Source organism: Triturus cristatus, chromosome 2_1 (genome assembly GCF_964204655.1).
Source record: "Triturus cristatus chromosome 2_1, aTriCri1.1, whole genome shotgun sequence".
Classification (NCBI taxonomy): domain Eukaryota; kingdom Metazoa; phylum Chordata; class Amphibia; order Caudata; family Salamandridae; genus Triturus; species Triturus cristatus.
In genome coordinates this window covers 375,584,143-375,609,967 of record NC_140581.1, presented here as the reverse complement: position 1 = coordinate 375,609,967, position 25,825 = coordinate 375,584,143, and the positions used below count along the sequence as shown (strand labels likewise).

Here is a 25,825-nt window from a genome sequence, read left to right as displayed (position 1 = left end):
CCTTCTAAATCTAGACTATAAAATCTTAGCCAAAGTCATCGCTATTCGCCTGTCCCAATTAATGGAATTTATCATATCCCCGGCCCAGTCCGGCTTCGTCCCCCACTGGTCCACCTCACTTAATCTTAGAACACTCTTCGCAGTAATAAACAGGATCAACCCTTAAGTCCCTGCAGCGGCAATCCTCCTAGACACCAAGAAAGCTTTCGACTCTTTGGAGTGGCCCTTCTTTCTCTCTGTCATGCGCTGTATGGGCATGCCCATAGGATTCATTGTCACCACTGCATTATTGTACAGCAAACCCACGGCGAGACTTCGCTTAAATGGCACACTTTACCGGCCCTTCCGGCTCTCCCATGGGACCCGCCAGGGCTGCCCCCTGTCCCTTCTATTGTTTATCCTGGCTATGGATCCGTTGATACGCCATTTTCAGGAGCGACACCTACGGTGGGGGTTACAATTCAATACCGGCCTCCTCCTGGTCTTGCTATATGCGTACGACATGATCCTTTACATTAGAGAACCCCAAGTTAATTTAGACCCATTGATCAGAGAGATTCTTAGATTTGGCCGCTTCTCTGGTCTGGGCATCAATTGGCATAAATCAGTTATCTTTCCTTAAACATTGAGCACGAAGCCATGGGAGTGTGAATTCCCGCTTGAATGGTCTACGGACTCGGTCAAATATTTAGGGATTCATATTCACTTGGACGCTGCGCAGATAATAACTATGGGCGCCATTGACTCACTAGAAGCGCAGATAGAGAAATGGCTGTGATTGCCCTTATCGCTCGCTGGCCGAGTTGAGATACTGAAGATGGTGGTACTCCCCAAATTTGTATTTCTCTTTAATAACATCCCAATTCCCCTCCCCAATTTTTTTTAAAGGACGCTCCGCGCTCCTCTGACACGTCTAGTCTGGGGTGGGAAGCAGGCACGGGTCCGATGGTCAGTACTCACATTGCCATATGATAGAAGGGGGTATAGTGTCCCAGATTTACAGTCATATTAATTAGTGGCCCAATGCTGTTACGCACACTCCTGGTTTCATCCAGATGCCAGGATACGGATACCTACGGCCTGAAGAACAAGTTACTTACCTTCGGTAACGCTTTTTCTGGTGGATACAGTATCTGCCTGTGGATTCCTCACCTTATGAATATCCCCTGCGCCAGCAACATTCGGAAACTTTTGTAGCAGTCCACGCCGATGAGGTCGAAGACGACGTCACAGAGACACGGCTCCGCTCGCGACTCCGCTGACGTGACCGGCTCCAAAAGACGACCTCGGCGGCGTGATGACGTCAGTTGCGCCCTTTTTCCGTGCCTTCGAGGCACACGGACGGACTGACAGCAATATATACACAGTTTACACAGTACATAATATACAAATCAACACACACAGTGTGGAGAATAAATAGGAAGGCAAAAGAAATAACACAATACCTTTGACAGTAACAAATACATTTTGAAACACCATCATCAGAATTGTAGGTATACAAAGGTGGACAACGGGGAGGTGGGTGGGTCAGTGAGGAATCCACAGGCAGATACTGTATCCACCAGAAAAAGCGTTACAGAAGGTAAGTAACTTGTTCTTCTGATGGATACATCTGCCAGTGGATTCCTCACCTTGTGAAAAGATTCCCACAGCAGTCCCACTCCCGGAGGAGGGTGTCCACCCTTCTATACCAGAAAGTCCTGAAGGACGGAACGAGCAAAGTGCCCGTCCCTCCTCACCTCGGTATCCAAGCAGTAATGCTTCGCGAAAGTGTGGAGGGAGGCCCAAGTTGCTACCCTACAAATGTCCTCCAAAGGAACACCTCTAGACAAAGCAGAAGTGGAAGACTTAGCTCTAGGAGAATGAGCCCTTAAACCCTCTGGAGGTTCCTTACCAGCCAAAGAGTAGCATATCTTGATACACAAGACAATACATCTGGAAAGGGTGCGCTTGTGCACTGCTCTGCCTTTCCTGCAGCCAACAAAGCCCACGAAGAGCTCGTCGTCCACTCGAAAGTCCTTAGTCCTATCAAGGTAGAAGCTCTTAGGGTCCAAGCGGTGAAGCCGCTCCTCCTCCTTGGAAGGGGGAGGATAGAAGGTAGGAAGGGTAATGGACTGCCCCAGATGGAAAGGAGTTACCGCCTTAGGCAGAAAAGCAGCCCTGGTCCTGTGTACCATTCTTTCAACATGAATGGTCAAGAACGGGGGTTTTGAACTCAGAGCTTGAAGCTCACTTACCCTCGTTGCCGAGGTAATAGCAATAAGAAAGACTGTTTTGAAAGACAACAGCCTCAAGGGACACTTGTGCAAGGGCTCAAAGGGAGAACCCATAAGATAAGTTAAGACAAGGTTTAAGTCTTATTGAGGCACAATAAAAGGAGTAGAAGGAAACTTGTTTGTAAGGCCTTTCAGAAATCGTAAAACAATAGGCGATTTGAACAAAGACGGCTGATCCGGCAAGCAAAGGAAAGCCAACAAATATCCCTTTACAGTGGCTACAGCAAAGCCTTGCTGAGCAAGAGAAAGGGCAAACTGCAGAATGTCAGATAAACGAGCCCTGAAAGGATCAATTGACTTCTCTCCACACCAGAGCACAAATTTAGACCACCTATAGGAATAGATAGATTTGGTGGAATGACGTCTGGCAGACAAAATTACATCTAACACATCAGGTGGGAGAGAAAAAGAATTCAGGTTTCCCCGTTCAATCTCCAGGCATGAAGGTGCAAGCTCTGGAAGTGGGGGTGTAGAACCTGCCCCTCCGACTGCGAGAGGAGGTCTGCCCTCAAAGGGAGACGGAGCGGAGAGCACGAGGAGAGGTGGAGAAGATCTGTGTACCACACCCTTCTTGGCCAATCCGGGGCGATCAATATAACTTGGGCCCGGTCTTGGCGAATCTTCCTCAGAACCCAAGGGATCAAGGGTATGGGAGGAAACGCGTAAAGGAGCTGTGAACCCCAACACAACTGAAACGCGTCCCCCAACACTCCCTGCATCGAATACTGGAGACTGCAGCATGACGGGCAGTGAGCGTTACAGGTCCACCCGAGGGGTTCCCCACATCCGGAAAACGTGACAAACCTCCTCTGGATGAAGCCTCCACTCGACTGAGACTGTCTGCACGTACATTCAGAACCCCTGCCAGATGATTTGCCATCAGACAAATCTGTTGATTCTGAGCCCAGGACCAGAGACGCAGAGCCTCTCTGCAGAGACAAAGAGACCCCACTCCTCCCTGTTTGTTGACATACCACATCGCGGTAGTGTTGTCTGTCAGGACTTGAACCGACTGACCGCGAAGAGAAGGGAAGGGAGGAAGGCCTTGAGTGCCAAACGAATAGCCCGCAATTCCAGAAGGTTGATGTGAAGCAACCTCTCTTCTGGAGACCAAAGACCCTTGATCTCCAGATCCCCCAGATGTGCACCCTACCCCAAAGTGGATGCATCCGTTATCATTGTGGCCACCGATGGAAGTAGATGGAAGTAGATGGAAGGGCTTCCCTTGAGACAGGTTGCCCTCCACGCTCCACCAAGACAGATCCGCCGCAGCTTCTCTGGAGATCCTCACAGACTCCCTGAGATCTCCTTTGTGCTGATACCACTGCTTGCGGAGACACCACTGGAGCGCCCTGATGTGCCAGCGTGCATGGTTGACCAACAGAATGCAGGAAGTAAACAGACCGAGCAGGCGAAGGACCTTCAGGACTGGAACGACCGCTCCATCGTAAAACAAAGGAATCAATTCCTGTATGTCAAGAATCCTTTGTGGAGGTGGGAATGCCCGACACAGTAGTGTCCAGAATCGCCCCTATGAACAGGTTGCGCTGAGAGGGCACCAGGTGAGATTTTGGCACATTTATCGAAAAAACAAATTTGTACAACAGCTGAGTCGTAACCTGCAGATGATAAAGCACCTTCCCTGGCGACTCCGCTTTGATCAGCCAGTCGTCCAGATAGGGGAAAACTGAAATCCCCGACCTTCTGAGATGGGCTGCCACCACTGTCATCACCTTCGTGAAGACTCGAGGTGCAGTAGTAAGACCAAACGGAAGGACCGCAAACTGATAATGTTGCGACCCTACCGTAAACCGGAGATACTTCCTGTGCGACTTCAGGATGGGGATGTGGAAATACGCATCCTGTAAGTCGATCGACACCATCCAGTCCTCCTGACACAGCGCTTGAAGAACCTGCGCAAGGGTGAGCATCTTGAACTTCTCTTGATTCAGATAAAGATCCTGAGGTCCAATATAGGACGCAATCTGACGTCCTTTTTCAGAATCAGGAAATACCTACCGGGAGTAGCATCCCTGACCCCTCTCCTGCTCTGGAACCACCTCTATCGCGCCTTTCCTTAGTAACGTCAGAACTTCCTCCTGTAGGAGAAGACGGTGGTCCTCTGAACAATCCCCTTGACAAGGAGGGTAATTTGGAGGGAATTCCGGAAAGGGAAGGGCGTATCCATTTTCTACAAGATCTAGAACCCAGAGGCCTGAAGTGACCAATTCCCAATCTTGTAGAAAATGGGTAAGGCGGCCGCCCACAGGACCAGCATGATCCAGAATGGTGGATCTAGGGCTGCTTTGCAGTGGTGGGAGGGGCTGAGGAAGAGGAGGAGAGCTGTCGGCCACGAGTGCGACCCCTGATTCTGCCTCTGTATCCCTTATACAGAGTGCTTTGCTGCTGTGGCTATCTGTATGCACGAAAGGTAGACCTTCCAAAGCCCCTGTACCTCTTGAATGAGCCTTTTGGCTGAGTTTGAAGGCCCAAAGATTTAGCCATGTCCTTACTCTCCTTAAATCTTTCCAGCGCAGCATCCGCTTTCTTGCCAAAAAGACCAGAGCCGTCAAAAGGCAAGTCCAAGAGCGTTGACTGGACATCAGGGGAAAATTCCGATGATTTAAGCCAAGCACTCCTCCTGGTGGCAACAGAAGATCCCATGACTCTTGCCACCGAGTCAGCTGTGTCCAATCCACTCTGGATCACCTGACGTGCCGCCGCCTGGGCATCCGAGAGGATCTCATTATAACCAATCCTATCCTCCTCTGATAGTTTTGGGGTTAGTTGTTTAGCTGAGTCCATGAGAGCATGTATATAACGTCCCAAGAGACAGGTGGCATTCGTTGATTTAAGAGCCATGCTGGCCGAAGAAAAGACCTTCTTGGCCGACTGATCCAGCTTTTTTGCTTCCCTGGGTAACTAAGCCCGATGATTTTCTTGAACATGCAGCCTGAACAACCAGACTCTCAGGAGACGTCAAAAATTCTGGGTCTCCCAGAGCTGCCCTAAACCTCCTGGCGATGACTTTGGAAACTGTCGGAGCAGAAAAGGGCTTACACCACACCTCCATCACTGGCTCGATGATGGCATCGTTAAAAGGGAGCAGAGGCTCAGAAACAGCAGAAGGAGAGTGCAGAACTTCCGTTAAGATGTTCGGTTTGAACTCGGCAGAAGGTAACTGCTAATCTAAAAGTTCAGCTGTTTTTCTTAGAACGGCATGGTATGGCGCCACATCCTTCGAAGGGGCATCAGAAGGAGGAGTAATCTCTCATTCGGGTGACAAGTCCAGGCCACTAGCCTCCTTCAACTCCTCAAAAACATCGTCCGACTCCATGAGTTCCCCTTCTTCTACCTCCTCCATAAGGTATCTTTGCTCATCCAGTACCCTCTGAGCCTCTCTCCTAGATCTGATTCTCACAACCGGCGTCGGCGGCGCCGTGATCGAATCCGACGGCGCCGGCGTCGAACGTGAATCCACAGGGGTAGCCGGCGTCGAACGGGTTCGAGTCGGCGCCGGTGAGGAAGAGAGCGGCGTCAATGTCCTCGGTGCCGGTAGATGCCATGACAGCGTCACCGGAAAAAATGGCATGAAGGGAGCCTGAGGATAGGCTTGAGGAACTCCCAAACTGAAGGCCATAGGACCCATAGGTGCACCAGAGGGGTACATGGCTCTGGAGAATACTCCATACATTGCATTAAGATAATGCGTGGGGTCCTGACCTGGTCCAGGGAACGAAGGATATTGCTCAGGCATCACCGGACTCGGGCCGACCGGCGCCAACGGTGAAATCAGTGGAGCCGAAGGATCACCCGGGGCTGGAGGCTCCTCACACGGAACCGGGGCCGGAGCCGGAGAATGTTCTGGTGAAGCCACAGGTGACGTCAGGCCAACAGGTGAATCCGGAACGGGCGAGGGAGACACAAAGTCCTTACGGCGTCGGGAGGGCGATGTCGATCTCGGAGCCGCATCCTTATCCGAGTGACGCAGAGAGGAATGCCTCCTCTTCTTCTTGTGCTTCCTGGATTTGGAAGCATGCCCCGAAGTCGACTTCGACGCCGACCTCGATTTTCTCCGGCCTCTTTTTTCTTTCTTCATCCTCGCGATTAAAAGCTTTGCTTCCCTCTCCTTGAGAGCCTTGGAACTCATCTTGCGGTAGCAAGAACATCCCTCGACATCATGGTCCGATGACAGGCACCACACGCAGTCGTCATGCGGATCTGTTATGGACATGTGTTTCCCACATTCACGACACGGCTTAAATCCGGACTTCTTCGTCGACATTTCTGCATAAGAATACAAAGATAACCAGCAGAAAACAAAGTAACCAGTATAGCTACAGAGAGAGTCCCGAAATCCGTTGGCGTCGACGGCGCGGAAAAAAGGGAACTGACGTCATCACGCCAACGAGGTCTTCTTATGGAGCCGGTGACATCAGCGGAGTCGCAAGCGGAGCAGTGTCTCTGTGACGTCGTCTTCGACCTCATCGGCGTGGACTGCTACAAAAGTTTCCTAATGTTGCTGGCGCAGGGGATATTCACAAGGTGAGGAATCCACTGGCAGATGTATCCATCAGAAGCAGATTTTATTCTCCCGGAGCGGCTCTCAACTGTTCTACCCAAGGGTGTTCGCAGAGACCCCCATGACATCCAAACCGTATCCACTACCAGCTGGGCGTGGGATAAAGTGAGGAGATTGACAGGTGCCACCGCATTATATTCCTCTACATTACCCATCCCCAACAATGGATTACAATCTCGGGAGAACGTTTGGTGCAACGTACTCTGACAACATTTGAAATTTCCAATTTATAGCCTGGAGGCCACATTTTCTCGATATCAGATGATGCCCGTTTCCAATCTAGCAGCATCATGGATAGATTTGTCCTAGGCCGCATCAGGTCCGCGCCTCGCTCCGCTTTACCTAACTTCACGGTCGAGCCGGAATCGTTTCCCCCTCTCACGAGGATAATAGAGAGCATAAATAGCGCACATTTATTTTCCAAAATATATAAGACATGCTAATATGAGACCTGTAAATGGCGATAAGATCCGCAACGACTGGGAAGTCGATTTGGGCCGTTCGATAACAGATGAGCAATGGGCCAAATGCTGCGCAGTCACACAAGAAGTTTCACTCAATAGGAGGCACATACTCCTACACTAAATTTTTACGTCGCGTATATTACACTCCTGCTAAAGCGCACAGAATTGATCCATCCAGACCACACAACTGTCGTAAATGCGCGGCAACGCACGCTGACTTCGCATATCTTACCTGGACATGTCCTAAGCTACAGTCCTAATAAGAATGCATACATAACACAAAGGATTAACCTGCCCCCGATTCTCAAGCCAGAGGTGGCCCTACTGGGAGATACAGTTCATTTCCCCAAGAAGGTCAGACGGTTCGCATCTCGGGGGCTACTATTGGCGAAACGGGAGGTAGCGATACACTGGGGCCGCAAATCAGTACCCACTGTCCAGAATTGGCTGATCAGCTTGGCCTACTGTAATGTTAATAGCGAAAACTACGCTAGTGTAAGGCCCAGTACATCCCGTCCTAAAGACATAGGGTGCCCATATCGCTCATATGTGGAGAACATGAATCAGACATCCAGCTCTCAGCTGGAGCGGGGCATTGTCCCGGCAGTAGTGGGGTAAAGCTTCATAATGCAACATCCCATTGTATCCAGATAATCATCGGCAGACATGGCTAACGGCATGGGCTGGCGAGTTTATAAAATCGACAGGACTGCTAGGGAATAGGGTAAAAACAGGGGAAGGGGCCAGGGGTACCCTTCACGATGACAATGTTATGGTATTACAATTTCTTTCTACCCAACCTGGGAAAATGCATCACAACTGCATTTTTTGTATTATGTAATTACAGACAGCGACAATGGATGGTAATTCACAAGTGAACAGATATGCATATATGTAACCTTTGTACTTAAGTAAATTGGAAAATAAAGTTTAAAAAAAAAAAAGTTAGTCAATGCCTGAAGTGGGCTGACCCACCGGCACATGCTGGGGGTGGTAGCAGGCAGAATTAAAATGTGAATGACAATATCAGACCAGTGGATGAAGAAGGCTGGCTGAAAGACCCTATATGTACGTTATGCAGATACATTTAGTAAAATCAAAAGATCTTGGCTAACGTCAGACCTTAAGATGAGAAATCGGAAACCTTTAAAAAATACAGCTGTACCCACCATCAATCCCTGATTTAATGTGACTGCATTCCCTTCTAAAATAAAGTAGCAGGTGCTTACAAAAAGCAATCAGACATGAATAGTAAGCCTCAGGAATAATGCTGATTTTTGAGACAAAAAGCTTTGAGCAGGTCAGCAACAAAACACTACTTATATGGAAATAACTCAATTAGCAAATGCATTAAAAAGAGGATGCTTTTCAACTTACAGGCACTGGGGACACCCTCTTTCTTCTTACTCCTGGTGATTCTGGTTTGGAAGTCTTGGAAGAAGAGGAGGAGGAGCTGCCGCTCGGAGAAGGGCTGCGCCTGCCTCTTGGACTCGAGGCACTTGATGAAACTTCAGTCTGAGACTCCGCAGCTGGCTTCTTAGCTTCTGTCCCTTCTGTTTTCACTGGGATTGGCTTAACCACCTAAGGCAGTTGGGAAAAAATAAAAATACCAAACGGCGTTTAGTATTAAAGATTAAGTTTCATTGGTTTGCAATAAAGTTTGTGTTTTTCCCTTTTCTGGTTTCATTTATTTTGGTAATAATATTTCAAGAATATTCTACAATATATATCCCCCAGCACCATCTTCCCACACTTGTCACAGCCCCTGATAATAAAACGTGGTCTTCCTCTTTCAGCCTCTCCAACCCTTTAAGTTCTTCAAATGTTTCCAAACTGATCCACAAGAGGGATTCCCCTATACCGATTTGTTCCTCGCGACTCAGAACAAGCCTATCCCAAATATAAATCAGGCCTTACCATGACTATCAGTCTCGGGTAAATTGACAAAATGAGGGTGGGTGGGAGGCAGTAAAGAGATCCTCCCCCTCGAATATGTCTCAGTCATCTGAAAACATTAATGATTCGATTTAATCAACATTCTGGATCTCATTAACCAACCAAGGGCTTCTCTGAGACCACAGTCATGAGCAACCAAGGTTCTTGCCACATCCCAATAAATCCGATAGGAATCTATGTAACCCGATTCAAGTTCCAATATCCTTGGCTAACAGACTCTTTACAGCAAGTGGCAGATCACCAATTATGCTCGGGTAACTCTTTACTGCATGTAGGTGGTGAGGGGAACCCACTTCAGGCATTTCAATGATGCACACATCATCCAGTCAATGCTAAACTCTACAGACAACAATTTTACCTCTTTCCAATGCTAGTCTAGTGAAGTGAAAAGATCAGACAGGAAGCCTATAATTGTCCAAATCATCCATCATCATCTGCCAGACTACAAGTCACTATTTGTTGAACAGTCAATGAAAGTTTTAGCAGACGGAACAAATTCCACTGCAAACACCACCTTTATAGACGACTTAAACCAAGTAGGTGAAACTCAGAAGACACTGGCATATCTTAAGTGGCCCTTTTCGCCCTAGAACGACGACAACTTTGACAATGCACTCACGTGAAAGGCTCTGGACTTCCTAAACTAAAAAAAAAAAAGAAGAAAAAAAGAAATCGGACTTCAAATCCAATGCCAGTGCACTGGTCCGATGGCTTCTTAGTTTCTGTCATTCTTCACTGCACCAAAACCTACTTTACGGGTAAAGGAAAGACATGCAAGGTGCAAGTCACAGACAATAAAAAGACACATATGTCTCTATTGGACCTATGCTTACTTCACAGTGAATGAACTCCCAAGTAGACCCCAACATATCCACAACAACAGAACACTAACTCAGCCTAGGATGAAGTAGTGGATGAACCTGCCAGCTTTAATTTTAAATTGTAAAGACAAGTCTTCACAGTGCTTCTCTAAACTATTACACAAATAGAGGAATCATCAAAAAACACTAAAAATGCCTGATTATTTTGCCAAGGCATCCATTTGAAATTAAGATTAATATAGACAAATTTACACCCTACGAGACAGAGATTCTTAAACATGACAACCCCCTATGTCTTTACATCAAACTCCAAGGAGAAATTCTCGATCTCATTCTATGGCAAAATAAGAAAAACAGAATTATTTTCTCCTTCAACAAATCTAATATACTCCTTGATGCCTTCGCCTGTAAACAAAACTCACACAAAAGTATGTCTGGTACATGTAGAAAGACCAGGAGAGATCTTTCAAAGCAAGAAGTAATAAGGGAGAATGATTTTCTTAGGACAAGAACCTTCACTCACCCTTGGGTGACACGCTTCATCATCAGGTTCCCTCCTCACACCAGTACCACAAGGTACCTGGAGTGGGCTACAACTCTCAAATTGAGGAGCAGAGGTGTTTTGTAGGGGGGAATGAGTGAGCATGATACGTAAAAGTGAGGCGCAGAGTGCCAGATGCTATCTCGTTATTTACCCAAAAACAGTGAGGGAGTGATTAGGGTAAAAGTCTCCTGGCAGGTGAAAAACATTTAGTAAGGTGCCTCCAGTGGACAGGATTAACAAGCAGAATAAACGGGAGCCTGGAAAGAATACTCTATTGTGTCAAGGTCACCATGTTTCTGCCCTACAAGGTACCCAACTGGGGTTCAGGGGCATTCATCAGGACCAAAGAAGACTATGTCACTCTGCAAATAGTTCTGTGCAACAAAAAAAAAAACATACTGGCCTCTTCATTGTAGGTCTCATGCACCAAAGATCTAGGAATTTGGTCTTCATCATCCAGTTATGGATTCTTGATTGTCTCAATGAAGTTGCCACAACTGCCAGTACTTTAATGAAAACACTAGGTATTGTCGTCAGTCCGATCAGCAAGACGAAGTGGGATATCATGGTAAACCTGTGAGCAGGGAGAACTGGAAAATAGAAGTAGGGAAGCCAGTCAAGCCCTCATATTCAGGGCTAGTAAGACTTAATTCAGGGACAGCAGCTTGAACTTTCCAATTTGCCAAGTTCAGAATGCAGAGATCTATTACTGATCTCAGAACTCCATCCTTAGTGGAGGCCTGCCCCTTTATTCCAGATGTACCAATACTATGGCCCGTAAGTTTAGCAGGGCAGAAACTTCTGCCAACATAATTAAGGTGTGTGTCATAGAACACGTCCTGGTGGAAGGAGGGTGGTCCGGAGGGAGGGACTGGAGACTAGGGTATAGCCTTTGTGGATTAAAAGTGAGAGACCACGGGGGCGTGGCCAGCAACATGGCCGAGTAAGACGTGTTCCGCGATAGCTCTGGCAGAGCTGCTCTAAATCCGGCGTTATACCTGTGTTTGGCAGTCCGCTGGAGACGGGACTGACATGCCCCGGGATCGGAGGCGTTCACAGAGCCGAGGGAAAGACCAAGGGAGCGCAACAACTCCGGAACACGTGAGGTGCTGCCCGCGAGACGAGCGGGGCCGGGAGGCAGCAAGATGGCGGCGGCTCCAGAGACCTAGGGGACGGCTCTGCGGCCAGGCGCAGTGCGGCGCAGAACAGCAAGAGGCCGCCTAGACGCCCCGAGTGGACAGGCTGGGGCTGCAGATTCCACCGCATATCCCTGGTAGGCGGAAACGGGCTGGAGCGGGGGGGATGGGACGCGTGTCGCCTCCCCTCGGCGTTACGGCGAGACCCAGACGGACGAGGCCCGCATTGGTGAACTATTGTAGGGAGACCTGGCCGGCCTGTGAGGTACCGAAGGTGCGACGCCCACGGAGCTGCTCGGTGGGGACCGCGAAGCGGGAAATCCGGCCATACGGACATCTGGGGCTGCGGGGAGCGGTGGGGCCGCGAGACGGAGGAGCCGGCCTGGTGGGCCCTGGGCGCATCTCTGCCCTGCCGGGGGCGGTATTGTAGGACAGGGCCCTCCCCCCCCCCCCCACCTCGGGAGCCTGCCGCGGGGCCCGGGCTGCGGAGGGCACTGGCTCTACGGCGGTAGTCTCGCCCGCGGAGGTGAAGTCCACCCTATCGGGGAGTCCTGCGACGACCGTTGGGCCCACAGAGCACAGCGGCACCGGGCGGAGTGGATATTGCGGCAGGGCCCTACAGAGAAAGGAGAAGGCAGGCGCAATCCCCAGGATCTAGCGGTGGAGTGCAGACCGAGGGCCCGTGCGGGAGTCAGGGACCTGACATCGAGGCTGGAAATGGGGAAGAAGGCCCCGCTGGAGAAACCCACCAGGCAAGGGACCATGGAAGACTATGCCCGCACCCGGACGCAGACAGGGGCGCCGCCCCCCCCCCCCCCTTGCTGCACGCTCTGACACAGAGCTGCTGATGGAGGCCATACAAGCCTCCAGGACGGACATCCACGAGTCAAGGGCAGCGCTGGAGGTTAAGATCGGAGAGGTGGAGGTGGGCTCTGAAGTCACGCTGCTGCGGCAGGACTTCCGCAACCTGTCGGAGAGGGTGCAGACGGCCGAAACCAGGATCAGTGAAGCCGAGGATACCATCACCCATCTCCGCAGAGATGTGGCGGAACTGCAGGCATCGCACAGACAACTGCTCTGTAAGGTGGAAGATGCGGAAAACAGGGCGAGACGCAACAACCTCCGATTCGTGGGCTTTAGGGAAGGCATCGAGGGATCGGACATGGCTGGAGCACGTTTCCACAGGCCCAATTTTCAAACTGTTTTGTGATTGAACGGGCACATAGGGCGCTCCTGGTGAAGCCGCCGGTGGGCGTGCGACCGAGTCCCGTCATTGCCCGGTTCCTCAATTTTGCCGACAGGGATCTGATCCTGCGGGAGGCCCGGAAGAAGGGAGCGCTCCGACTAGAAAATACAAACATTATGATCTTCCCGGATTATAGTCAAGAAGTGCAAAAGTAGAGGCGAGCCTTCGACGCGGTTAAAACGAAATTGAGAGATCTCCGCATTACCTACATGCTGCTCTTCCCGGCGAAGCTCAAGGTGATATACGAAGGCGGAACGCATTTCTTCACCCATCCGGAGGAGGCCTGGCAGTGGCTAGAGGAAAGACCTATGACGGGCCGGCGGACCGCAGATCGAGACGAAGGCCGGGAGCGACCGTATGGCAGTGGAGCACGGCCCAAGGAAGTGGCGCTCAGGCAGACTCAGGGACAGTCAAGGTGGAGAACTGGGAAGAGGCTGCGTAAGACGCCCTGCTCAGAAGGTGGCTCGCCGAGACGTCGAAAGCGGGACTCCCTTTCACCCGGAGGGACTAGAGTGCCGGGATCTCGCTTCAGCTGCCTGGCGGGCAGCGGCAGTTCTGAGGACGACGATGGGGGGACTGGCCGCGGGTCAGGGAAGGGAGAGACGGCGCAGAGTTCCATGCACCCGCTGGAAGCAGCGATCCGAGATCTAGAGCGGGACGCACCTGATCCCACAGAGGAGCTGAGGCCAGATACCCAAGACTCCCACTCCTGAGGGAGACTGGACTGGACAATTTTGATTGCAGCTTCTGCCTGATGGAGCACGCAAGTGGTTACACCCCCCCCCCCCTTTTTATTCTTTGTTTGTCTTCTCATTCAGTCGTCAATGTATTGTGTTCTCGGGTCGGGCAGACTGGGACTGTTCTAGTGTTGACCACATAGAGGGCACGTGATAGGTTGACGACGGGAGGGATAGCAAGGGAGGGCGACAGGCCTACTCCGCCAGCAGTCCTGTGTTTGTGGAGACTGGGACAGACGAGGGAGGGGGAGGGAGCGGGGGAGGGAGCGGGGGAGTGTTGGGGGTTTACAGGTTTGGGGTGTTGGGGGATGGGGGGAAGGGACAGTAGGGGCTGGTTGGGTGGGAAGGGGGAGGGGACAGGTCACTGAAGGCACACACGACACGACACGGGGCTTGGCCGCCAGCGAGGAGCCACCACATCATTCCACACAGATGGAGACGCAATGCAAGACACACAGGTAACGCAGGGAGTAGCCGGGAAGGGGTCTCGATCCTAACGTGGAACGTCAATGGGCTCAGTAGTAAAATCAAGAGAGGCCTGGTAAACGCATACCTTAAGAAGTTAGGCCCAGACATTGCGTTATTGCAGGAAACGCACCTTATGGGGACTAAATGTGGATTCCTAGCCCAAGGACAATACAAGGTCCTAGCACATGCGGGCTTTACCCAAGGTTTGAGAGGGGTGGCAATACTGATACGGAAAACACACCCGTTTAGAGTGACACAGACTTGGACGGACTCACTGGGGACCTACGTGGGGGTCCGGGGAGTGTGGAGGTGGAAGGAATACACAATAGTGTCTGTTTATGCTCCACCTAAGCTCCAGGTAGCCACATTAAAAGGCGTGGCGGAAATAATGCTCGACACGTCAGATACGATGCAGGTGCTTGGGGGTGACTTTAACGATGTGCTGGCCCCGGCGCTGGACAGGACGGGAGATAGGGGGAGGGACCAGCCTCTGACGGCCCTCGCCACCATGATGGAGACTCTAGGTCTGACAGACGTATGGCGCTGGTTACACCCGACACGGCGGGAGTACTCTTTTTCTCGGGGGCCCACAAGGTGTATTCCAGACTGGATTATATCTTCATGGCGCGACACATGTTAAATAGGGGGGTTCTAGCTGAGTATAAAGCAAGGGGTTTGTCGGATCATTCTCCCCTTATGGTGACAATGGGCCCCCGGATACTGGGGCGGGGGCAGTGGCGAGTATCAGCGTGGGACCTGCAGAACTCGAAGGTGCTGAAGGGCATCCGCGCAGATGTTAAAAGTCTGCTTAGCCGAAAATGTGGGCTCGGTGTCGTCGCCGGTGACCTTATGGGAATCCATGAAGGCAGTCATGAGGGGTAGGATCCAGGATAGGATTGCGGAGGAGAATAGGGAAAGGCAAAGGGAGCTACAGACGCTGGAGCGTCATATACTTCAGTTGGAAAGGGAATATCTCGTTGATCAGACACGGGAGACACTGCGCCGGTTGCTCGATGTTCAACGGCAGTATAGAGATCTGGCTACAGGAGAAGCCAAAAAGCAGGCGTTGGAGACACTCCACCGTCTATATGACGTCGGAGATAAGTCGGGCAAGTTGCTGGCGTGGCTCAATAGAAAAGAGCGGGATACGCGATGGGTAGAGCAGGTGCGAGATGAGTGGGGTAATCTGGTGAGCTCTGATGCCCAGATCTCGGAAGCCTTTGCGGTGCACTTTCGGACATTCTATGCAGCTCGGGACCTGGGCTCGCAAGACGACGCGCTACAGTACATGGCGGATCTAGACATACCGACGCTCGCGGATGGGGACCTCAAAGAGCTGGAGGCTCCCCTTACGTTGGACGAGGTTAAAAAGGCGCTGGCCAAGCTGCGGGTGGGGAAAGCGCCGGGCCCGAATGGGTTCCCGGCGGAATTCTTTAAAAAAACGGTGGATCTTTTGGCTCGCCATCTGTTGGCATTATTTGAGGGGGCACGTGGGGAGGGGTGCCTCCCCCCGGATCTCCGACTGGCCACGATCGTCCCGATTTTCAAGGAGGGGAAACCGCCGGAGGAGTGCACCTCGTATCACCCAATCTCACTGCTTAACACCGAGGTGAAATTACTGGCGACGGTGCTGGCCCTCAGGCTGCGGAAGGTGCTCCCAGATTTGGTTCACCTGGATCAGACGGGCTTCCTCCCCAGCAGGGCGACGAGACTGAATCTGCGGAGATCGCACAACTGGCTACAGGCGGTGAGTGGCCGACGGGATCCCCACTGGTTTCTCTCCCTAGACGCGGAGAAGGCGTTCGATGCGGTGCATTGGCCCTTCATGGAGGGAGTTCTGGGGCGCATGGGCTTCGGACCTGTCTTCCGCCAGTGGGTGTGATTACTGTATACGGACCAGAGGGCACAAGTGAGAGTAAATGGGGTCACGTCGGGGGAATTCCCTATCTGTACGGGTACGCGGCAGGGATGCCCGTTGTCCCCCCTGCTCTTCACGTTGACGATAGAGGTACTGGCGGCGCGGGTCAGACGACATCCGGGGATTAGGGGTTTTCGGAAGGGTCCACTAGACGAAATGGAGGAAAAAATATCCCTCTATGCGGATGATGTCCTTCTTTATGCTACCCACCCCGACACGACGATCCCGATATTTTTTTCAGAGCTGTAACGGTATGGTGCCCACTCGGGATATAGGGTTAACTGGCATAAGTCGGTGTTATACGACCCGGAGGGGCGGGAGCACTGGCCGTGTCTCCCGGACAGGCTCCAGACAACGAAGGATGGGTTTCAATATCTTGGAGTGTTCATAACACTGGACCGGACTGTCTCCTATAGCAAGAATGTCGGGAGGGTTCTGAACAATTTCGTGGAGGACGCACACAGATGGCGTCGGCTGCCGCTTACAATACTAGGGCGTGCAGCCATGTTTAAAATGATAACGCTGCCCGAGTTCCTGTACGCATTCCAGAATGAATACTATCCGGTTCTTAGGCGGGTCTTTCGAGAGATTGACTCGGAAGTACGTAGCTTCCTCTGGTTAGGCAAACAACCCAGGGTGGCGCTAAAGACCCTGCAGCGGCACCAATATAGCGGGGGGATCTCGCTTCCCAACATGGAGGCCTACTACTGGGCGGAATACCTGGTGTCCATTAATGACTGGCTTCATGCCCCAGCAATGCACCCAACGTATGGTCTGGAGAGGTATGTCATGAGCGCCCACTCGTATAATTACTACTTATATGGTGGCAATGGTACGGGACGGTTACTGACGGCCACTAAAATCACCTTGGCGATATGGAAAAGGGCAACCCGGGAGATTGGCTGGGAAAGGAAACTAAGTAGACAGACGCCCCTATGGCACTGCACGTGGCTACCAGAATTGAACAAGTTGAGAGGGTTCACGCACTGGGATACCATCGGGGTGTCGACACTGGGAGACGTGCTAGTGAGGGGGGAACTGAAGTCCTTTTCGATGCTCCGCACGGAATTTGGACTTCTCCCCACGCAGTACTACAAATACACGCAGCTGAAGCATGCCTGGCAGGCAGAGGGGTTACAGACTGCCTCTCTCCCAGAATACGCACCACTGGAGGGGAGACTGCTGCAGGAACACATGGTGGAAAGGGCGGTGTCCCTCACATATCGGACCCTCATGAACAATATGCCCGATAATATGGGGGCGGTTAGGGCAACATGGGAGGCAGACGTGGGTGAGATGGACGAGGTGGATTGGGATACAGTTCTCATGCATCCGCGAGAGGTGGCGATTAAGTCCAGGCTGCGGGCTGATCCAATTCAATATTCTGCATAGGACGTACTTTGACAGACTCAGACTGTACAAAATGGGAAGGATAGGGGACACGTCATGTCTACGATGCGGAAGGGAAGGAGGGAACTTCTATCACATACTTTGGTTGTGCCCGCAGATTCAGGGATAATAGCGGGGGATCCTAGGGGAACTGAGTAAGGTGCTAGAGGTGCCACTGCAGGAGGACCCCAAGTTAGTGTTACTGGGCATGACACATGATGTGGACCTCACCCGCCCGCTGCTGACTTTCCTGGTGCTGGCCCTGGTGGTGGCAAAGAGGGATGTGGCTAAATACTGGGGAGCGCCCTCGCCACCCCGACTGGAGGAATGGAGGAGGGGTCTTGACTTATACATGGCGGCCGAAAGGGTTACGTACAAGGCGCGGGGCTGCCCCAAAACATTTCTCAGGGTGTGGTCCCGGTGGCGGAAATATCATGGCCTGGAGGGGGGTCTCTAGAGAGGTGGCTGAGTGGGGGGGTCCAGCACGGTTCGCGGACGGTGTGTACAGCCCAGGGGCACGGGCGGTGGTGCCTACTGACGAGGATGGTGCCAACCACAGAATACTTATGGAACAGACTCCATGTGTAATGAGAGAGAGGGGGGGGGGGTGGCGGCCGGGCAAGGTGGGTGTGTTGACCGGTGCTGACCTGTTTGTTTGGTTGTTTTATTTTGTGTTCAGAAGAAAACCAAAAATGCCAATAAAAATGTTTAAAAAAAAAAAAAAAAGTGAGAGACCCTTCCCCACACCAGACCTTGGTGGTTTAATGGCGGCTTTCACGTATTGTTGACAGAAGTGCATCACTGGTGAGACCAAGCCCAGTGAGAGAGAAAGCTCTGCTGTTCTTGAACATTGTTTAAGGAGGATTCTTCAAAAAAGCTGCTTCCCACTGAAAGACATGTCCATCAGAGTGGCCTGGCCATGTACTGCGAGGTCAGTAGAACGAATCCAAGCATGGCGGCAAGGTATGCTGGCAGAGCCCTTTGACCTAGTCACAGTATCTAAATAATTCAAGCCACACTTTAGGATTTCCTTTAACAAGTCCAAGCCATTACTGGACAAATCAGAATACGGCTTGTTCATACATTACAGCAGACTTGCTACTGCCGGTTTGGCTTATTCCCACAAGGCATGAACATAGTACCGTAGCAGACATGCAGCATTCACCCTACAGGGTGTGAGAACGTCAAATGCAAAATCATGTAGGCTCATGGCAACCAGTTGCTAACATTTCCTGTCCAGAGGGCCCATGCGCAGACACTGGGGATCAGTTTGGACCACGAAACTTGAACAACCAGGCTCTCTGATGACTGGTATGAGGGTGCCTGTGGCATCTGGAAATTTGTGGACTGCTTGGTTTGAGAAGGGCTTTTCTCAGGCAGCCAAAACAGGATCTAGTAGTGCTTTCTTTAACCGCGAGCAAGGGTTCTGCAAACGAAGAAGTGGGTTTCAAGATTTCCATCAAAATATTACTCTTTAGTTCCTAGGAGAGCAAAGTCAGTGTTCGACTGGCTGCAGCTTTACACATTACTGTGGTAAAGGAGACTACTTCCTCCATTGGGAACCAGAAGTGCAAGGGATGTCTTTTTCCAGAGAGGTATTTACACTACTATCATTTTGTAGGTCAAAATAAAGACAGCCTCACATTAAGGACGATGAGACAGATTTTCAGCCTCACCATCAATATCTTAAATGCAAAAAAATCTATATCAGGTTTCGGGGCAAATTTCTCAATCTAGGAAGAGACTGCTCCCCAGTCTCTCATTTGGCATCTGGATTATTTCAGTGGACTTTGAAGATGTTGGCGATAGCTTAGAACACAGCACTATGGTCGGCTCTGGGGGTAGCGCCATGGACAGCGACAGATGAACAGGAGATGACATGATGATGTGTTTTTTTGTTAGATGGATGCAGAGATGAGGCATCATGTGTCAGAGCCACTGGAGTCACCAAGCCCAAAGAAGCAGGTCTACCCTTGGAGCGTAGCCCACAGGGCATCTAGGTAATTCCTATAAGCAACATGCCCTCCATCTGCTATAGGTCAGTAAACTAGGAAGGGGATTCTTGCTGGATCTTTAGCACCTTCAGAAACCTGCTTTGATGACAAGGAAGAGCCTTGCATCAGAGAAAGGCATATTGGCTCCTAACGTGAACAGGATTGTTTCTGTAAGGAAGAAGAGGGTTTCTCCTATCTAGGGTAATTTTTAAGTTTCTTCTGTAAAAAAAACACTTGGGAGATTATTCCAAATCAGCAGACTTGCCTCTATGGGGATGGGGTAAGCACTGGACTGTCTCTAAGGGCCTCGGACAAAATTAACTTGGCCTTCTGTTCACTGATGGCCTTTGGGTGCATCGGGGAACATGAATCACATGCAGCTGAGCCATGATCAAACTCAAAACACTACATGCAGGTGTTATGCGGCTCTGGTAGACATCAGCTTGCTGCACGTACATCAGATAAGGAGTTGAAATGCCGACAAGGGATTTTATTTCAAGCAAATTCTATAGTTATTGGTTTTGGAAAACTTGCTTAGCGGGTGAGTTCAAGAAAAATACCAACCCAAATGTCAATTGACTGAACCAATCATTAAATATACAAAACACACACACGGGAAATCTTTTTGTGAAATAAACACAAATCTTTTTATATGTAAATCCAATTAAAAAGGAGTACAGATGAACAATTGAATGGGCAATAGATCATGAAAAAAGGAAATCTTGAATCTTATCCACATTTCATGAAGAAACATCTATTCCAGTGGAATCAACAGAGATGTATCTCATACTAAGAGAATGATAATCAACTGTGCAAAATTAATGTTGTGGAAATAGATGATGGAGTCGACGTTTCGGTCTTAGATGACATCAATCCGTCAGACCATCTTCAGGACAGTGGGTATTGCATAAAAAAAAGACCCTTTGTTGTTTGTGGTTAGTGCGAAAAAGATCTTTATCGTAGTAAAGTAGTTCACGCTGCTTCTGTAACAAATCTTGGTCAAGTTACTGGCGGTAGATTCATGTAGAGGGGATAGTCCTTCCTCTTTTATTTTCTGAACTACGTGGCGACACTGCGAGGCAACACCATGGATATGGCACTCATATGTCAAAAAGGGGGATAGTCCTTCCTTTTTTATTTTCTGAGCTACGTGGCGACAATTTTTCGCCAAGAGGGAGGAAAGCTAACGTCAGTCCACACGAAGGAAAACGAACGTACATCAGGGCTTGAATCCAGAATCCTTTGAAGAAACTTTTGATATTGTTACTGCTTAAGAAATGTTGTTGGTGAAGCATGGATAAAGAGCTCCAAAAGCATCGACGGGGTGGAGAAAAACAAGACCGGACATCAGTGAGCAGGTTGGCACAGATTATACACCAGTGCTGTCATTTCAGACGGACAGACACAGTTGCAGCTCAAGCCACATGCATCATCTGGCAATGTTGGAGTTTAGTGCTGGGTAAGAAAGTATTACAGAATTGTCTTGACACCTGGAAGCATACTCTGAGGGTGAGGAATCTGCAAGAAGTTGTATCAATTAGAATTTGATTGAGAATGCATCTCCTGCTCTCATTCTAAAAAAAGAAATAAAAGCAGAAATGGGAATAGATATACGCCATCCACATCAGATTAGTACTTTGCCACGGTCACTTTATGACACCCAAATGGTGTATTGTATCAGAATGCAATGCAACTTCAGTGTGAGGGGTTCTATTTGATAAGAAAATCAGGTCAAGATCCCGGCTACTGAGGTTAGAAATTTCTTCTGATTAATTACCCAGGATAGAAACCTTGGTTTACAAGCAACTTTTCCTTCCTCACTGCAAAATATTTATCTAGTTTCCTTTTTGTGGTATATGTATAGCACAGAATTAGTCACAGAGAGTAACAGAATTCCAAGTACAAAGAATTAGGGATTTGTATCTCTCAGACACACATAATAAAAAGCAAGTATGAACATTACATAGTAACATACTACAGAGTGATTGGAGGAAGGTGCGATGATAATGGTGTGTAAGGACTCTTATCGCAAGCAGGGTGAATAAGAGTGAGCATATTAGGGCGAACAAGGTATTTTTCAAGAACAGCAAGGCATGTGTAGGGTTTACATCTGTGCCACAAAGGGATCTGAAACATGGCATGAGCAGTGCTGGCTACAGAGGTCTTATTGTACAGAGATAGGTGGGACGACATCATATTTTAAAGTTACTTATGGAAAGCAGACTTAGCCATTTTCTAAATAAATCTTAGTATGAGTGGAGGTGGCTTGTGGCGGTGGGTTATAGGGCAAGACATTGAGCCCAGTGCTCTCCCCAGCCATGGGACGGGGCCTTGTGCCAGGCACTGCAAAATATCTGGACTTACAGAAATATAAGATAGTAAGAGTTTGGGGGATGTGGCAGTGAATCCCACATTAAAATCTGGCAGCTTTAACTCACTGTGGTAGCCATCGGTGGCACCAGTTTCTCATAAACCAAGAAGCATGAATCGAAAGTTAATTGAAGTGCTGGATAAATTCAAAGAAGTGGACAAGGTGAAAGGAGTTATCAAACGCCAGTCTCGATCACCTTCCAGCACCTCTCCCTCTTCCCAGAAAGTTCCTGTTGGCTGCCATCTTAGGAAGTCATAAATAAAGGGGGACGAGTCCAGAAATCTTTGCTGTTCACGGCCACCAAATTGCAGATTCCCTTTCAGAGGTGAGATGTGAGCCAGTTACTGTTGGTTTAAGTTCCCTGGGCAATGGGTGATAAGGAAATCCTTGAAGCTTCTCCTTGAGCATCTTCCCTGCAGGATTGGCTGCCAACATTTGTTGTGTGCATACCCATCATAGAACTGGCGGTTGCATGTAAGGCAACCTTGAACAAAACAATGTTTTGCTTTGAAATGTGTTTTTTGAGCAGTGATTGGTATTAGAGCTTAGCTAGCATGAGAGAGTTTTGATATTTTTCAGTTTGGGATTTCTATTGGCGACAAGCCTTTGAGTGGTTTGTAAAGTCGTACAGACTTATTTGGTGAAGCATTCTGTGTGTATTTGAGTGCAAGAAGCTAGAGAGTCGTAATGGCACTATTCCATAATTTAATTTAAGGAAAGTCCAAAGGTTTGAAAAGTATTTAGTACTGATGTGATTAACTTATTTAGCGGACTTCTTTCAATACAAATGGTTTCCCGGAGTTTTATCTAGCGCGAACTTGACCGGTATCGAGTATCAGAGCGCTTTACATAGCACAAGTTGCGTTGCGTATGGACACATTCCTTTTGGTAGGCACGGGGAGATTAAATGATTTGCCCAGAATCAGAGGAAGTTGAGCGTTCCGCTTTCAGGCAAAATAGGCTAACAGGTTTGAGACCAAAGTGACCATCAGTGCTCTCAGGAAAAGACATACGTAAATTCAGTACAACAGAATAAAGATGCTTAGATGTCAATGTATACATTAAAAAGCGGGTATCAAAACTGCTGTTACCCTTTGAATCTCCATCAGAAACAAAACATCAGAATGCCCTCACAAGGATCAGTGGAAGCTTGGTCTGTGTTTTTTTGTCCCATTCCTCTTACCGTTGGTCTCAAGTAACTTGTTCAGCTTAATTTGAATTAAATTTAAAGACATTTGGTGTGTGGGTGAAAAAAAAAACCCATGTGCATTCCCTGCAGTGCAATAAGATTCATGACAAAATCATAGATGGACATCAGATGTGCACAGCCTACACAAAGGAAACCCACTTTGCACAGGACTTTCCAGATCATGTCTTTGTCAGGAGACCATATGGACAGAGTTGATATCAGGTGGCGCCAAGTGAGTTTGCAGGTCAGAAAAAGTATCAAAAAGGCATATCTTACAACCTTTTCTGAAATGATACCCACTCAATCCATGGTCCATGGGAAAGAACCTTGACTCTCGGGCATCTGAAGAGAAGGCCTGTTGCTTTAGAGACTTGGGAATGCAATTCTTATTTGTTATTCTCAAATGTAAATAAGTATAGCTAGCTAGCTCATCAATTAATCCTACATGAGGGAAAAGAAGAAGAAAACAGTGAAGGCCACCAACTAACCGTAAGGGTTACAAAGAGGACTGACCAACCTGAATGTCGACTTCGGAGCCACAGCCCAAGCATTTCTGCTTACAGAAAGTATGGACTAAGCTCCAGGTTGTTTGCTATGCAGATTTCTATGCGCTGAACAGTTCTAATTAGAACAGTAGCAGCTCCATTAGCAAGTGTGACAAAAGCTTCAGATCCACATAGTCTTATGCCTGCTGTTTGTATGCAGTGATGTATGACCATATTCACTTGGAAGCTGGATCTGTAGAGGTGGGTATGTCTGTGCAGATAACTAGTATTCACAAATAGTTGCTTATGCTTGGATTATCTTTATTTTGTCCACAAAGTATGCAAAACCATCTTTATTGAAGAAATGTTCCTTTGGGAACACCACTACGAGAGATGCTTTCTGATTAATGTTTGGACACCAAGTCAAGAAAGAAAGGCAGGTTCTAAAAGGTTCCACTTGGGAATAACCAAATTGGATTGCTCAGTTTTTAAGAGCTCTCAAGCACTGTACTTTGCGACTAAGCTAATGAAGCTTCCCAGACCACTTCTCTGGGACATAATGGGAGGCAGAAAGTTAGGCAACTGGAGCCACTTGTACTTGGCAGCATGTCCCAAAGGAGTACCCGCTAGTGCTGTACGTGCACCATCGCCTTGCAGAAGCAGCTTTCTTTGTATGTACTCTTTGGTTGACGGGGGCACTCGAGAGCCCTTCCTGCTACAAAGAGGAAGCACACAAACGTGTGTACGCCTCTGCAAAGACATTGTGTGGCACCAAAGAAAGGGCTCTATAGAACCGGGCCCAACAAATGATAAAATGAAACTACCAAGCAGTGGAGGATTTATACTGCACATCATGCATAATGGCTGGACCAACAGCCTGAATGTGCGAGAGTTTAGCGACGCACTAATCCTTTTTAAGAGTTTCTCACAGAGTAGGTCACAGAGTGAAAGTTGCAACAAGTGGTTAAAACTCACTTCTGCAACCAGTTTGTGAACATGGCTTGCTCTACCGTTCTGGAATCACTTTTGTTCTGAGAAACAAGAGTCTAGCTCCAATTAAAATGTATAAACGACAGAGGTACTTGGCAGATAAATATCAGTCTTTCCTGAGCCACTTATTTTTAAACACGTGTTATGGTTTGAAACATAAAATAATGAAATGCTATCCAATACTTTCATATATACAATGATCTGATGAACTCCAGGGTAAAGACAGATCCATGTAAAAACCTTCACACACTTTCAATAAAAATGGACTCGTTTTCAAGCTTGCTGCTTATGGAAAGGTGCTATGCCATGGAAAATCCGTTGCATTGCTAGTAAAAAAAAAATGTATAGAGTTTGCAATGCAATAGGTCTTACTTTTGTAAAAGTTAGAGCAATTGCCATTGTAAATGATAATTAAAAAAAAAAATTGCACTGGTGGAGTAGAATGTCTTATTTGCCTACTCAAGCACAAATTTTTTTTTTAATTAAAACGTAACAAAAGAATGCCGTATGATGGTGGCACTGCCTAGGCTGCTATACCAACTGCAAAACTATCCATATCCGATCCCGCCACGATGGTTCCGGCAGGTGAATTCAGTGTTGGGGCAGTTTCTGTGGGAGGGGGGTAAAGTGCGAGTGGCCCTTAGAACATGTTTTTTATCCTCGTATTGCGGGGGACTTGCGTCTTCGGATGTCTTATCTTACTACCAGGCCTCGCATCTCATTGTTCTCAACGAGTGGTGGTATGGGGATAGGAGGGACCCGGCGTACGCATTGGAGAGGCTACTTATGGGATCTAATACACTACACACTATCCTGTACTCGGCGCCAGTGCGCAGTAGCCTGCTGTCCGCCACGCGAGTGGTTTTCTTGATCTGGTGGCAGGCACTGCGTCGGATGGGTGGGTAGAATGTCTTAACCGAAGAGACCCCCCTCTGGAACAATGGGCGCTTCCCAGACCTGATGGCGCTAAGGGGCTTCCGCGGATGGGATGACATGGGCATCTCGACATTGGGAGATGTTATGAGTGGCACGACGCTTAAATCATTCCAGGACTTACAAAGAGAATTCTCTATGCCCCAATCACAGTTCTATAGATATCTGCAGCTGCGCCATGCACTGTCCCCTAGTCTGGAGGGTCTGACATCCCTCCCAGAGTTTAGTCCGTTGGAAGCGAGACTTTTTATGGGGGATCTGGAGACCAAAAAGATCTCCAGGATCTATCAGGCCCTAGTGATCTATTGCTCTACAAAGCTCCAGAA

At 49.0% G+C, this 25,825-nt stretch overlaps 1 protein-coding gene across 1 annotated transcript in view; it reads right to left on the bottom strand.

The window, feature by feature from the left end:
• The window catches only part of MAP3K1 (mitogen-activated protein kinase kinase kinase 1), a 463,606-nt gene that overhangs the window by 226,610 nt on the left and 211,171 nt on the right, over nucleotides 1–25,825 (bottom strand). The window contains exon 3 of the mRNA XM_085631362.1: nucleotides 8,700–8,903. Within this exon, the coding sequence (XP_085487488.1) occupies nucleotides 8,700–8,903 (204 nt within the window). The remainder of the gene's footprint in view (nucleotides 1–8,699; nucleotides 8,904–25,825) is intronic.